We start from the raw sequence: 16,561 nt of genomic DNA on the forward strand, positions 1-16,561 counted from the left end.
CTGGCTTTCTGGACTGCAAGCGCACACTGCTTGCTCATGTTCATTTTCTCATCGACCAGCACCCCCAAGTCCTTCTCCGCAGGGCTGCTCTGAATCTCTTCTTTGCCCAACCTGTAGCTGTGTCTGGGATTGCTCCGACCCAGGTGTAGGACCTTGCACTTGGCATGGTTAAAACTTCATCAGGTTGGCATCAGCCCACCTCACAAGCGTGTCAAGGTCCCTGTGGATGGCATTCCTTCCCTCCAGCGGATCAACCGACCCACACAGCTTGGTGTCATCGGCAAACTTGCTGAGGGCGCACTCAATCCCACTGTCCATGTCAGTGACAAAGATGTTAAACAAGACCGGTCCCAGCACCAATCCCTGAGGGACAGCGCTCGTTACTGGTCTCCAGCCACACATTGAGCCATTGACCACAACTCTTTGTGTGCGGCCATCCAACCAGTTCTTTATCCACCGAGTGGTCCATTCATCAAATTGATGTCTCTCCAATTTAGAGAAAAGGATGTCGTGTGGGACAGTGTTGAACGCTTTACACAAATCCAGGTAGATGACATCAGCTGCTTTACCACTGTCCATCAGTTCTGTAGCTCCATCATAGAAGGCCACCAAATTGGTCAGGCAGGATTTCCCCTTGGTGAAGCCATGCTGGCTGTCACCAAGCACCTTGTTGATTTTCATGTGCCTTAGCATGCCTTCCAGGAGAATCTGCTCCAAGATTTTGCCAGTCACAGAGGTGAGACTGACTGGTCTGTAATTCCCCCGGTCATCCATTTTCCCCTTCTTGAAAATGGGGGTTATATTTCCCTTTTTCCAGTCTTCAGGAACTTCAGCTGACTGCCATGATTTTTCAAATATGATGGCCAGCGGCTTAGCCACTTCGTTTGCCAGCTTCTTCAGGACCCGCGGATGGATTTCATCAGGACCCATGGACTTGGGCACGTTCAGATTTTTAGGATGGTCTCGAACCAATTCCTCTCCTACAGTGGGCCCAAGGTCTTCATTCTCACAGTCCCTGCATCTGCCTTCCAAGACCTGGGTGGTGCGGTCAGAGCCTTTGCTAGAGAAGACCGAGGCAAAGAAGTCATTCCGAACCTCAGCTTTCTGCAAATCCTGTGTAGCTAGTTCACCCAAGAGCTTCCTGAGGGGGCCTACGTTCTCCCTAGTCTGTTTTTTATTTGCTATGTACCTGTAGAATCCCTTCCTGTTATCCTTAATATCCCTAGCCAAGTTTAATTCTAACTGGGCCTTAGCTTTCCTAACCTGGTCTCTAGCTTCCTGGACAATAACCCTGTACTCTTCCCAGGCTGCCTTTCCTTGCTTCCACTTTCTATAAAGCTCTTTTTTCATTTTAATTTTCCTCAGGAGCTCCTTATCCATCCAAGGAGGTCTCCTGGCCCTCCTGCTGCACTTCCTTCTGGTTGGGATGCAACAGTCCTGAGCTTGTAGCAGGCGATCCTTGAAGACCAACCAAGAGTCTTGAGTCCCCCTGCCCTCTAGGGCTATACTGCATGGAACCTTACTAAGAAGGTTCCTGAAGAGGCCAAAGTCTGCTCTTTTGACGTCTAGGGCAGTGAGCTTGCTGCACGCTCTTCTCACTGTCCTAAGGATCTCAAATTCAACCATCTCGTTGCATCCAAGGCTGCCCTGCAGTGCCACATTTCCAACGAGCCCTGCCCTGTTGGTGAGCACAAGGTCAAGCATGGCACCTCTCCTTGTCGGCTCCTCTATTACTTGCAGAAGGAAGTTGTCTTCCACACAATCGAGGAACCTCCTGGATTGCTTGTGCCGGGCCGTACCGTCATTCCAACAGATGTCAGGGTGGTTGAAGTCACCCATGAGAACCTGTGAGAGTGAGGCTTTTCCTATCTGCCTATGGACTGCTTCATCCACAGATTCCTCTTGATCAGGTGGTCTATAACATATCCTCACAGAAATGTCTCCCAGCGCTGTTTTCCCTTTAACCCTGACCCACAAGCTCTCTGTTATCTGCTCACCTGTCCCCAGACAGAGTTCCATACTCTCCAGCCTATCCCTAACATAAAGGGCAACTCCCCCTCTGCGTCTGCCATGCCTGTCTTTTATAAAGAGTCTGTAACCTTCCATTTCAACACTCCAGTCATAGGAGCCATCCCACCATGTTTCTGTGATGCCTATAATGTCATACCCCTGTAGACGAGCACACATCTCTAATTCCTCTTGTTTGTTATCCATGCTTACGGGCATTTGTATAGAGGCATCTGAGCGAGCTCCCAATGAAGCCGGCTCATTGGCTGGAGCAGCCGGGATATCTCTGCATTGGTCCAAGCATTTATTATAGGTGCTGGCAACTGACTGGGAGTGTTGGGATGGAATGATGCCCCCCTCCCCCAACACATCTAGTTTAAAGCTTCCTTGACCAGTCTCGCAAGCCTCCTACCAAAACTGCCCTTCCCCTTCTTTATCGGACCAGCAACTTCTTAGTCTGTACTTCAGAAATAAGTTGTTAAAAGTTTATAGTAGGTCCAGCATTGAGCTATCATTCAAAAGAAAACAAAATGCTAACCCTCTCAACACTTCACCTATCAACAAAAAGTTTTTTGTGTAGTATATAGTACTGTTTTTTGTCTCTATCCCAAAAGATTAACTGTGTTTATCCTTATAGGCTCTTTATTGTTGTTGTACTGTTGTACTTGGATTATTTGTACTCCTCATGTACTCTTCTAAGGCTGGGAAGCTTTTAAAGCAACCTTTTAGCCAAAGGATTTGAGATCTGGAACCTACACACTTTGAGGGCTCAGTCTGCTTAGCTTGTCAGTTTTTGAGAAATAATTCCATCAGATACAAATATATTCTAAGGGTGAAAGTAGTTGATACCAAGAGGCTTTCTGAGAGCAGGAAACACACAAGCAATGACAGTAAGTGCAAAGTTAACATCAGGTGCAAAAGTCAGTAGTGAGCATAAGTAACTTTTCTAATAAATGAACAGTTAGTACTTTCTACACTTTTTTATGTTATGCTGAAAAATATATATGAACCTAAAAAAAAAAGTCATTGAGCTTAGTGCTCAAGTATACAGACAAAATGTCTGACACTTCTGTGATGCCTGAAAGGTCTTATATGTGATCCAAAGGTTTCTTTGGAATCTGTTGCTCTGCAGCAGCAATGATGGAAATTCTTGCTGAGGGCTGAGTAGGCCTTTCAGACAGTTTTGCCAAGCCAGATCCTAACACATACGTTTCTGATTCAGTTCTAATTTGGGAGGGGTAAAAAGCAATGTGGTTGCTGGCAGTATGAAATGAAGTTATGTTTATACCTTGATTTTTATAGGCTGATCTGTGGGTGTTGTGGTGGAGCAAGTCCTTGTTCTAGCATGCTCTATAAGATACTCAGTGACCTTGCTTAGAACCTACCAAAATACTTCAGTGAATTATAGCAAATCTCAGCAATGTTCTTGTAAGCAGACAGGAACAGCTAAACCTTTATATTCAATGCAACTGAAAAAATATTCTTGTCTGGAATATTGTATCTGCTATTTTAAATTATAACAAAAATGATTAAAAGAATAATAGTATGGCAGTAAAAACAAATTTTGCTAACTATCTGTGTATTTTTTATAATGGAAAGTCTGTATTTATTGTATTCTATTGACACAGACATTTTTACCTGGAATTTGTTAGGTTTTCATATTACTTAAAAATATTAGTGAATCTCAAACAGAGGAAGCAATACGCTATGGTTCTGTTCTTCCTAAGTGATTAGGATAGTTAGAATAATATTATTGTAGAAATTCTTAAAGAAGCTTAAAACACTTGTTTAACAACCAAAACAGTTTATGTACAACTTTTAGTCATAAGCAGATTTGTAACACAGAAATACCTGAAACTAAGAAAATAGATGTTCTTTGATGGGTTGGTTTGTTTGTTTTTTTTATCCTTGAGTTGGCAGTCTGGGCAAGTAATATGATTATATCCATCATTATTCTGAATTTTTTAATCCATTTGTTAGTACTTTGAGAAGAAATGTTTTATACAGATGTTATTTTAAAAATTGTAGGGTGTTGTACAGACAGAATTTAGATGCCAACAGCATCAAGGTACCAAGTCTGCCTTAAAAAGGTGATTCTTAAGGTGATTAGGTTCTTCTGGCCCCATGGGACACCTCCACATTTTCTGCTTAGCAAACATTACTTTCTCTACCACTGACCATGAACAGAGTACAACAAAACAGAAATGTCAGCTGAAAAAGCACTGGTAATGAAAACAGGTTGAGAGAACTATAATTGTCTTAGGCCCTCTTCCAAGTATTCCTCTCATCTGACTCACAGCATGACACAGAGTTATTGACTAATGGATATTCTTGGGTATGTATACCTACGTACATCAGAAAACTCTGCTGGAGCTTGCTGACCGATTACCTTGTCTTAAACTGTGATGAGATGTTTCACTAGCTTAACAGAAAATGTGCATGTTTTTACAAATTTAATTCATGACATTCATGGTACTTTTTTGTTTTTCTTTTCATTTGTACCGTGTTCAGTTTTTATTGCAGTACCTTTTTCTTCCAACTGACATTCTCTGCTCTCTCTAGGGTCCTCCAGGGGGTGGAGGGCCACCAGGAACACCTATCATGCCTAGTCCTGCAGGTACTGAAATATACTCCAAAATAATAAAAAGTAACTGTAAAGGATTTTAGGAAGCACACAAATTATTTTTCAGAGTTTGATTTTGATGAAGAATCAGCTAATGATAAGTTACTGGTTTTATGCTTTCTGTATGAGTTTTTTGTCTTTGCTTTCACTCTTTTTCTCTCCCTCCTCTGTTGCAGACACAGAGCATTGTATCAGCAGTTCAGAGCAATTAATTACTCTGGCTTTTGATCAAAATTGCAGTTTCAGCAATAGCAAGTTAAAAACAAAAGAAGACAGAGTCTTTATTTGCCTTTATTTATGTTCTTTGTGACAGTTCCACCAGTTTGGAAATCAGGGGATTTCTGAATCTTGTGAAACTTTTCTTTATTATGCTATGGGATATACCTGACCAACATGTGGCTCTTGAGTGATGTGCTGCATCCTGCAGCTATGTCATCTGACTGACAGGAGGGTCGTGATGGACAGGTTGCTCTCCTATGTCTTGCAATAGAGGAGTAAGGCCCCAGAGGAGCCATCATCATGTACTACCAGTGGTCTGTTCCCAGAACTTCAACTTCCTTTTTTTCCCCTAAGTGAATTGTCTTGTATCTTGAAACTTGGACCACATGGAGATTTTGGCCAGGCAAAAGATCAGCCACATTCCAACCAAGGTTTGAGGAAACAAGGAGGAGGATGGGAGGATTTGGGATGGTTAGCCAGCTTCTCAAGGCTTAATGGGTGGTCAGCTAGATATAAGTATTGCCCTCCATCAGTGTTGTGCAAAGATTCTAGTACCAAGGTGGAACTGCAGAATGTGGAGGATGCTGTCCTTCCCATGGACAGAATCCTGTGAAAATGCAAGATGCAATTGCATCTTGTGTAACATCAGTATTCAATAGCTACTCCTTTTGTAGCTACTCCTTGTGTAATATCAGTATTCAGTAGCTACTCCTTTTGGCCTGTATCTGCCTTTGTTAACTCACTTTCACCACCTAAGAGGTCCACCGTTCACCTCAGTGATGTTACAGCATCCTCAGTCCTTGTGTCATACATGTTCATGCTGTCCTCTACAGCACAAAAGGGTAGAGGATTTTCTTAAGTAACTATGAAAACTTCTTGCAGCAGTGTAACATCTTCATTAAATACAATTACAGGGCTTTAGAATAATGCAACCTAAGATGAAGTATAGGGTTCCTTGTTCATATCATTAGTGAAAAAGGTAATTAGTGCAAGCTGGCATTTAAAAGTCAGAGTCCCTTTTAACATAAAACAAGCTTACGGACAGCATGCGCTTCCTCAGCTCTGCAGTTATGGTAGATGTTAGAGTGTCTGTGTGCTACTTAAATGAAGCTTCTGCTGACAGTTTTTCCCACTTTCAGTCAGAGACTCAAGGATGTTTTGAGGTTCTGCTTTTGAAAGTTTGAAAACATTTAGAAACTGACCACCTGAGAGTTTTGCCATGGTCTTTGCTTCTGAGACAAACCAGCTCCAAACGTTTCCATGACCCAATCAGCCCCTATGTACTTCAACATGAGCCAGAAGAACATGAGGAATCTTAGGGATCTGATGGTGGAAGAACTTTCTTGCCTACGTCATTGAACATTAAAAATAACTTTTGTATGCCAGTCTTACTTTGATAACTTCAGGCTAAAAGCTTTTTGTTCAACCCCCACTTCTGCTAACAGCGTATTAAATGTTCTAGTGATACATAGTGCTCTGTTATATAATGGAATTATTTATTCACCAAGGTGAACTAATGCTTAGAAAACTTCTCTGAGAAGGGTTAAGAAATAGACAAAACCCTTGATTTTAACTTCCCAGAGTACATACAAATACATTCTTACAGGAGGTCAGGCTGCATTCCCTCTTCCAACACATTTTGGTGGGCTCAGCTTTCTTGCTTTTACTGTTTCTAATTCGAAAATTCCTCCATAACCTTCTCTTTGAAAATGAATTACAGCTCAGCAGTGGGTTTTGTTTGTATTTGTAATCTCAAAACTCTGATTCAAAGAGGTGTAATGGTCTTTCATAGGATCCAGGTGCAGAGTACTAAGCTATTCTTTATTCTTTTTGTAGGTACTACAGTGGTGCTGGTTTTTCAGAGTTTCTTGTATTTTTTTAAATCATGCTGTCCCCTTAGGGGTGTAGTTAGACTTTCTTGTTTTCATTCTCCTCTCAGTAAACCTTCCCATTACATGACCTATCTCTTGGGAAGTTCCTTTGGGGAAGGTTTTGCATAATTGTCTACCATCTGCTGCATTCTTTGCCTTCTCTTTCATACAAATATTTATGAAAGGTCTTAAGATGTTGTGTGTGTGTGTTAGCACTGGGGATAAGCTGGAAATCAGAATGAGTAATCTGTGTCTAATGGTTCTTAGGCATTGGTAAGAAAGTTCAACCACAGAGCTAGCTGGGTTGTCTCCTGCATTTCAACTCTGGAGTTGCTCCATCTGAATGTTCATGTGCATTTATTGCAGAAGAGGGATTGAGATGGAATATAGGTGTGTCAGCATTTGGCAAGGCCAGGTGAAACTCTTGGCAGAATTTACTAGCTTCAGCACCATCCTGTGCCAGGATGGTTTTGTTGGTTTTGGACTTAAAGAGGTTTTTTTGAAGCATTGCACCATGCTGTACCATTAAGATACATTAAAGCTGGCCTTGGAGTCACGATCTTTGCATGGTGTTCCACTGAACAGTTAGGTATATCCAAAATCAAATAGAATGAGATGGATGAAAATAAAAATTTTTCATGTGCTATCCTAAGTCTGTATAATGAGAAGCTACTTAATCATTTTTTTACAGATGCAAAACGAATTGCAATAAGTATTGATAAGAAACTTCTGTTCTATAGAGAGAATTGACAATGTGTGAAGTAATTCAGAACTCCAGGAAAAAGGGGTTTATGGAATTAAACAGTTATAGCTACATGGTGATTTATAAACCTTTTAACAGTCCATGCATAAAACTAGAGTCTAGATGTAGTCACTTAGGGACCATTGTAATTATTTCTTTTTATAGCTCTGTTGTGTGGTAGCAGTAGATAGAAAAGGAATGAAATTTATTATATCGCCACTGCGTATCAGTGATTCAGGCACAGAAATAATATGAACAAAATGACAGGATATGTATTAGGTGAGTAGTTTTATTGAAAGGTACATATTAGCACTTAAAGTAATCTCTTATTACAGATTCAACCAACTCTGGAGACAACATGTACACGTTAATGAATGCAGTACCACCTGGACCCAACAGACCTAATGTAAATATGACTTTAGTTACATCTTTGAATTATGCAGCTTTTTTTTTTTTTAATCCAAACACGATGTTTCCATCACATATCATTAATACTATGTTTATATTTTTTATGGGTGACATTTCAGTTGCTTCCCATCACCATGTACACTTTTATGCTTCCCAAATCATGTCAATACATGCAACATAAAGATTGGAGCATATTCTACATAGAAAAGACCTTAGAAGCTCTGCATGTGGATTTTGGGGATGTCTGTGATGCAATAGACCTTGGTGTGGTAGAACATCATCCTAGGAGCTGCCAGTAAGCATTAGTTTCAACATGATTCAAACTTCTGTTCAAATAGAAGTATCCTTGAAAAGGGAGGAGAAAATGACTTAAGTATTATGTTGACCTCCTCTTCTGTGAAAGAGGACAATATGGATGCCTCTGAGATGAAACCAACTTCCCTGTTTGTCTAAATGGGATGTTAAGAATGAAACCTATTGATAACATTTAAATATTTGCTTAATGAACTAGTTAACTTCTGACTATTTAGCCTAAATTTCAGCAATTCTAGTGCTTCCAAAATCTGGATTCTCAGGTAGAACTTGAATCTTCCTTGATCTTTCTCTATGGCTTTAATTTTATTGTATTTCTCTTGATTACAACCACATTTAGTTTAATCATGATCCACATTATGGGCCTTTTGGAGAAGAAAAAAAAAAAAAGCCAGTAAGACCTAAAAATACAGTTATTTAGATATTTCTGTATCATAACACAGTGTATTCTATTTGGTTTTTCTATGATGTTAATGTCATTAAGTATTTGTAGAATAAAATTTAATATCTAACATTGGTCAGAAACTCCACAAAGGTAATGCAGAGTAGTCCAACTGTCAGTATAAGGTGGGCCTTGAAAGCTGTTAATTAATCACTTACTTAGTTCATTGAAGGGAATCATAAAAGTTTCCTGTAACCCCAGTAAGAGTACAGCTAGATCAGCACCAGCAGGTTTGAAAGTCATACCCAAGGTGTCAAAGTAAATAATAAATTATTCCTAACTATATTCCAGCCCACAGAGAGGTGAGAGTTTCATGAAGGTAATACTGGAAAAAGTTAAAAGAAACAATGTTTTGGCAGTCTTCACATGAAATACTTTAATTTGACTTGCGCATTCAGACGTAGGACTGTGCATTTTTCCTTCACTTTTTTTTTGGTGGGGTTGGCTTTTTGTGGGTTTTTTTTTTGGTTGGTTGGTTTTTGGTGTTTGGTTTGTTTGGTTTTTTTTGTTGGTGTTCTTTTTTCTTTGTTTTATTTTTGTTACTTTATCCTGACAAATATTTTCTTTTTATTAGATTATCTACAAGAAACTGTACAGTAATATCAGTTTTTAATGTCTGGTCATTTTATAGTTTCCAATGGGGCCAGGGTCAGACGGACCTATGAGTGGACTGGGTGGAATGGATTCACATCATATGAATGGATCATTAGGTAATGATAGTAAATATTACAAGCATTGTGAATTTTCTATGACTAGTGCCATTTTCTGTGACCAATTCTCTGAGTTATGTCAAAGACTGTGTATAAAAAGCTTTTAAAACCTGAAAAAGCTGTATATACATTAGTGAGAAGTATTAAGATACTCTTTTAAGAAGACGAGTTGGCACCTCTGGAAGAAAAATACTGTTAGAGAGTATAGTTTTGATGCAGTTAATGAAAAGCAGTCTGAAAGCATACCATGACAGTAATTTAGAGGTGAAGGCTTAAGGACTATTTTTATTTACCTCTGTTCCTCTTTGAAAATCTTAGGGAGGTGTCATTGTGAAATGCTGATGCACTTTCTTATAAATTACCTGGAAGTAAGTTATTACATATTTTGATGTATCTATTAAGCTGGTTTTATTCCAACATTTAGATATCATCATTTGTTCCATACTTAGCCATATGTCTGTTAAGTTTATTACTCTGTACCCACTAGCAGCTTCAGACAGTTGCCAATTTTCATGTATCCAAAAGAACATAAGTTCTGGTCAAAGCATGCAGAGGGAGCAGGAACAGTGTACTGCTCGGCTTTGCACTGTGATTTTGGAAGTACTTGTATCTAGGGGAGAAGCCTTGCACAACTGTGCAGAATATACACTGCTTTATCTCCTGACTGTCCTAGCAAACTCTCTTCTCTTACTCTTTGCTGGAAGCCTGATAGATGTTTGAAAGAGATTTTAAGAAGCAAGTACAGCTAAATAAATTGCACTTACTCCTTCCTCTTCCATGCTTGCAAGGTAAATAAATACTCTGATTTTATTTCTGCTCCTACCCTAACACGAGAGAAACAGCCCTGAATAGAGTTCTTGTGTTGTACTCTTCACTCCCATCTGCACCAAGGGGTGCCAGTCATGCAGGCTACAGAGTGGAACTTCAGGCTGTGAAGTTCTTCAGATTCTCTTCTATCCCCCTGGTCCACCAGCAGTGTTCTCTTGTGCCTCCCACAAGAGGCACCAGCAACACCCTGCTGAGCAGTGTTTTTCTTTATGGGGAGAAACCCAAGCAAGCTAAACACAGGTCAGGCAGGCAGAAGCCAAGCTGCTGGTGCTCCCCTTGCTGTTATCCCCAGAGAAAAGCTCTGTCACTTTCCAAGCATAGTCATGGACCAACCTAAACTCCACATGGTTTAAGTTCATACTTCCATGGTGGGTGGAGATCTGTCACTCACCGCCCAAAAGCTGGAGGTTGTGAGACAGGAAATACAGACTGGTAGGACAAAGGGAAAAATCTGAAGAGGCTATGGCAGGTTGAGAAAAAAACAGCTATCAAACCTTATTTAGCAGACATGTTCTGAACAACTAAAATTTAGCAGTACGCATCTGTCTCCTAATAGAATTATCTTTTTTTCTAGGAAAGCATGTCCCCAGAATTCCTAGATTACTGTGCATAAGGACACCTGGTGATTTTACAGCCTTTCTGTACATATTACAATCCTAACATTGGTTGTTGCTTTAATTAAAAATGATGCACGTTACACTCAAAGAAATTAAAAATTGTGTAAAAGGTAACAGCATCTTTTTCTGTCACGTTTCTACAGCCTCAAAATTATTTTTGGCTAAAAGAAAATAAACTAAATTGAAACTGTTATGGAAGGTTTTTACAGGCATCTAAGCATTAGCTTGGTTATTTTCTCCAGGGAAAGAGATGAAGTGCTTACTCAAATTAATGATGACTGTTTTCTAGGGGTAACTTCATATCTAAATTAGAATGTGAGTTCTTTAAGGAGAAGAGGGCTGGAAGGGATCCTCTGCATTCACTTCCATGCTGCAGTAGGCAGCTGTGTCTCATAATCAGATGGATAAATTGGTCAAGGTCCATCTTGAACTTCTCCAACTTTGACAATAACCTTTCTGTTGGGTATCTATTCATAGCTGTGATGTTTAGATAGAAGTCTTTTCCTGATTTCCACCAAAATCTATCCTTTGGGCTGTGACAAGATAGCTCTTCACAACATTTATGTATCTGATGTATTTATGTAGAGAAATCATATTCCTTCTCAGCCTTAATTTGCCTGGCTAAGTATAGTAAGCTATTTCAGTCTTCTTCCACAGCTCCCATTTTCTTGATTGATTTCCCTGATACTCTTCTGGGTTTGTATTCAGTGCTCCTGTAGAATATGCCTTTCCTGAAAATAGGTGACCAGAACTGTTTACTGTCTGTTGATGCTAAAAATGCTTTTTTTGATACATTCATCCTAAAGTTTATTTCTTCTTTGCTGTACCAGAGTGAGAGCTACAGCATGTGAAAAATATTCAATAGTCTTGCACTCGTTATATTTAATTTTGTTTTATTTCTTTTACTCTGGTCCTCAAGATCATCTGCTTTCTTCTGAAAGATACGGTCATAATCAGGGTTTGTAATGAATCAAAATCTGAAGTCATTCCAGCCAATTTCAGCAGTAGGCTTATGCTTCTGCAAGCAAAGACATTGATTAAACTGTCCTAGCTGACCTTAGTGATAATAGTGGTCTTTTTTTTTCTTTTTTTTTTGTCCCCAGGAACACCAGTTTTTACTAGTTAGTTGCCTTTTTTTTTTTTTTTTCTTAATACAGCTAATGCAACATGTCCCTTGGTGGATAATACCACAAATGAATTGCATTACCTGTACCCTGGTTTCTAGAGTTGTGCTGGCTCTCTCATCCTGAAAGGATGCCATCCAAATAACAGATACAGATCAGAAGTGTTTCCTTATTGGTTTTTAATTTTTCGGTATGTTCATAGAGAAAGGGCTAACATAGTTCAATATTGACTGTAAACTTTCACTAAGAGAGACATTAGGAAGGAATTGAGATGATGTACGATTGGTTATGTTTGTTAAGTATTGGTTATTTATGATAAGTATTGCTGTGGCACTATATATTTACTATGGAACAAAAAATTCTTAGATTACCTTCAGCTTAAAACTAATTGAAAAAAACGTCTGTTTTAATTTAAGGCTCAGGAGACATGGACAGTATTTCCAAAGTAAGTATCTAATCAAATATTTGGAATTTTTAGAATGTTTCATCTTATACGTATTTTCTTTGTTATAGTGCTTTTTGTTATGTATCTTCATTTTCTCCTTGTCAGCTCTTTGGAAGCTATGCAGACAGCATCAGTATTAATTGAAAATTCAATAACATAATAAATGGGGAGTATAAGTAGACCTATTCCCTACTGCTTAATAATGTGTATTAATGAATGTGATTAATTATGTCCAGTTCATAATCTGATTGATCATGTTATAATCTTCCATACTGATAAGACGAATGTAGTTCTAATAATCAATTCTATTTAAATGTAAATTTGGGAAAATGTCATTAGCATGTTACATTTATGTACTGCAGGATTGCTTTTGTCACTTCTGTAAAGCAATCTTAATCATTAATATAAGTTCCTAAAATCTAGACTAAGAAGTAGTTTCAGAAGAAGTACTATTTTGACAGCATAACCATTAAATAGTTGGAAATCAATGTGAATTTAACTTGAAGGGGTTTTGCATCAATGAAAGTAGTACTGTGCTTGAATGTGTCACATACTACTACATATGTGATTACTAATGTAGGAATTAATGAGCTTATTTGGTATTGATGAAGTGACCTTTTAATATCTGCATAATACTTTTTAATAGCTGCATGCAGGATGTGTCCAAGGCCATTGCTGCTCCTATGAGGGAGTGATCCTGTATTTTTGTACATTTTTTTATCTGTAACATTTTCAGCCTCTGCAAAATGATGGATTGAAATGACAGTGTTCCTTAGTTGTGCTGTGCTTAGATGTGCAGTGATGGATTCAATAAAAGCCTCCAATCAGTTTATAACCATACAGCATTTTTTAAATCAATACTCGTATCTTTTCTTCAGTATCTTTATTGCAAACTGCAGCATTTTTTAAGGCAAAACCCCAAAACATTTCCATTAGCTTGCCATAGGGTTATTTGTAACAGCCTGTGTTCAACTCACTATTATCAGCCTATGTGCTAACACAAATAATCAGGAGCTCTGAAAACTTGGATCCAAATTTATCTGGAAGCCTTGTAATTTGTTAACCTTAATAAATAACTCATGGAAATCATGTTTGATGCATGCCTTTTTCAAATTACTAAAAGAAAAATGCTGTCCCAGTGATGGGCATTGTTCAGTAAAGTTGCTTGCAGAGTGATGCTCAAGTCCAGGCACAGGGCATCACTGGAGTAAAATGTGTATTAGAAGAGCAGATGATACATTCCCAAGAGATTAGGAAAATCAACCCAGTGTTGGTAGAATCGCACAGATTTCAGAGTTTGTTTTTTTTTTCTAGGGAAGATTTTATTGTAATTGGCTGAACATCAAAACATTAAGGTTTTATGAAGTAGATTGAGATGGGGGAAGTAAATGAGCTGAAATGATGCATATTAAATAAACATTAATAACTAGTGATACTTGAAGTGCCCATAGAATTTGTACAGGCATCAAAGACATTCTTGCTTTGGAGAAACCCAGCTAGTGCTACAAGGCTAGACCCCATAGTGGCCATAAAACCAGCCCAGAGGAGTTGCTGCAGAGTGTTTATGTCAGGAATTTGAACCTTTGGGGGTGGTGTGCTCCAGCAACTGCAGAATTTCAAGGCTTTACACTATGCACAGCAAGATAAAAGAGGGGCAAATCCCCCAGGAATGAACAAAAATGTGCATCACATAAAATAAATGTGACAAGGCCTCAGTGAGTTTTAAACTTTATATTCATACATTTTAAGGCAAGAAGGGACCGAAACTGTATAGTATGACCTTTTGCATAATACAGGCAACCAGACTTCCCTAAATTAATTCCCACTTAAGGTACAGTAGCTGTGGCTGAACCAAAGCAGTATTTTCAACATTTTTCAAGCTGTGGATCCCAAAATATCTGCAGTACTAACTTCACTGAATAGCAGACTTAATTGTCTGATGTTAATCATCTAGTTAAGCTTTTACTTGCCTTTGATGGACGTGTTGCCCAGTGATTTCTGGAGATCTGGGGATCAGTTTGAGAAGCAGTGAACTAGGCTAAAGAAAACAAAAGGCTTGGGTCAAGGGTTTTGACCCAACGTTAGAAGCTGCATTTCAGATGCTAATAAACAAGTTATGTTTGCATGTCACTTGTGTAATTATTTTTTTATTTAACCTATAAATGAAAATAAATACACCAAGATGAACTCATACACACAGTTGGCCATTCAGACTGAGAATGGTCATCTTCCCTCAGGGGAATACAGTGAAAGAGGAGCATGCAGAAGTCCTAACTATCCCATCCCCTTTTCTATTCAGTGAGCACTCCAGTGTGCATCTTTCAAGTGCCAGTACAGAGAGCCTTTGTAGTTCTAAGGGAAGTGCCAAGGAATGAAGGGGACTTTATCTTTCTTTAATGTTTCCAATTTTTCATTCTAAGTTTGACCTATTGCAGATTTAGTTATACTAAATGAAGACTGCATGCAGGTATTTTCAAAGTTCAAAATACCTCTTTCGTTTGGGTTTTTTATATATGTTTTTTTTTTTAAGAAATCTTTGTGCTAACAGATGTAGCATACAGGATTATAATTGAGGTTACAGAAGAAAAAGAGAACAAATTCACTTAGGATTGTTACAGCCATTATGATTTGGTCATTTTGATCAAGTTCACTACGTGGAGTCACATTTTGTTAGCTTGCCCATTGACTGCACTAGGTTTGTGTTGAATTTATTATGACATACCAGATTTGCATTTGTATAAGTAAAATCTCAACAGCAATATTGCATTCCATTTTCTGGATCAAAAGAAAAAGAACTGTGATAGACGTAAATGTTTCATGCTTACGTTCGTGACTTCACTCCCCAATTTCCCTGACTGTGCCTTTTCCATCACGAATCATCTGTAAATACAAATCTTAACAGTGATGGAAAGAGAATTGCCTGTGCTCCAGGCATGGTAGGGTACCGCCAATCAACTTTCTAAAAACACCTAATTGGAATGCCTACAATAATCATGTATGGGCTATTGACTCAGACTAATTTCTGTGGCAGTTACATTGTTTCACCCTTTCTTTAACTGAATCCTGAAATCATTTGCTGAACATTGCAAAGGTGGTTCTGCATTTCTGTAAGGAAAAAAAAAAAACCAAACCAAATGAAAAAGGGAATTGTATCTTCATGAGTCTGTATATTGTTATTATTTATTAGTATGTCAGTCACACCTAGAGACTGAAAATGTTGCTTAAAACACTGCTGTATTAATCTGTGTGCAAGCAAATGGCAAAAGTGCAGCTCCTCCTGTGAAAGGGTTTGTGAGCCCAGTCCAGTGTCCAGCCATTACTCAGGAATCTTTTGTCTGAAAGACTCGTTAACTCTTTTACCTACAAATGCTGTGTGTTAGCTGTGTTCAGAGGTTTACTACTTGTACACCACTTGTGAACTACTTGTGAAACCATATTTCAATAAACCGTGAATGCTATGAGGAAAGACTTCCAGCCACAGGCCTTTGCAAAGGTCTGTGTAGAACAGATCCATCCATAGGTCTACCTTTAAGTACATATTTCTAAGTCATGTATGCCAAGGCACACACTCATAGACTTCACTGCATTTGGCCACATGATTTAATGTAGTGACAGAACTGGCTTGTATCCTGATGCAGATATTGGAACCTTCCTGATTTTAGAAGATGCTGGCTATAACTTGAAAGCAAGAATTGCAGGCAAATAATTCTTGCTTTAGGTCACTAGGAAGCATTAGTTTACAAGCTAAAATTAGTGACCAAATCATGCAGAACCCTGCAGAGGCTTATTTTTCATCTTTGAAAATCCCAGTGCATTACACAGTGCATTTTAGTGCACTACAGTATCATGTAAAGTGTGCCTTTGGCACACTTGGTGAAGCTGGGAAATGGACTGCAATCTTCAACACTTAATCTGTATTTTAAAATCTTATTTAAAAGAACTCTCCCAGTAATATGAGCATGAGTAATCAGCCTGGCACTCCCAGAGATGATGGTGAGATGGGTGGAAACTTCCTCAACCCTTTTCAGAGTGAGAGCGTAAGTACTTCTTTGCCTGTTTTCTTGTTTGTTATGTTATTTCCTTTTACTTTGTGAAACTTTAGCTCTGTAATTGTGTTTAAAAAAAGAAAAATACAGCAATAACAGTTTTGTAGTTATTTCTAATGCAGTACTGTGCCTCACATTCTTACTAGGTTCTAAAATTATAGTATTTA

General features: G+C 38.6%; 1 protein-coding gene across 11 annotated transcripts in view; it reads left to right on the top strand.

The window, feature by feature from the left end:
* Nucleotides 1–16,561, top strand: part of SSBP2 (single stranded DNA binding protein 2) — a 152,837-nt gene that overhangs the window by 120,886 nt on the left and 15,390 nt on the right. For 9 of the 11 annotated variants that reach the window (XM_061369290.1, XM_061369285.1, XM_061369287.1 and 6 more), the window contains 5 exons: nucleotides 4,570–4,624; nucleotides 7,798–7,868; nucleotides 9,256–9,334; nucleotides 12,320–12,348; nucleotides 16,287–16,385. In XM_061369290.1, coding sequence (XP_061225274.1) covers nucleotides 4,570–4,624; nucleotides 7,798–7,868; nucleotides 9,256–9,334; nucleotides 12,320–12,348; nucleotides 16,287–16,385 — 333 coding nt within the window. The remainder of the gene's footprint in view (nucleotides 1–4,569; nucleotides 4,625–7,797; nucleotides 7,869–9,255; nucleotides 9,335–12,319; nucleotides 12,349–16,286; nucleotides 16,386–16,561) is intronic. The other 2 variants (XM_061369294.1, XM_061369295.1) reach the window with 1 other exon arrangement.

The sequence above is a fragment of the Neopsephotus bourkii genome, unplaced genomic scaffold (assembly GCF_033783945.1).
Source record: "Neopsephotus bourkii isolate Nb327-2 ecotype Australia unplaced genomic scaffold, CSIRO-AGI_Nbou_v1 NB_1491, whole genome shotgun sequence".
In the NCBI taxonomy this organism is placed as follows: domain Eukaryota; kingdom Metazoa; phylum Chordata; class Aves; order Psittaciformes; family Psittacidae; genus Neopsephotus; species Neopsephotus bourkii.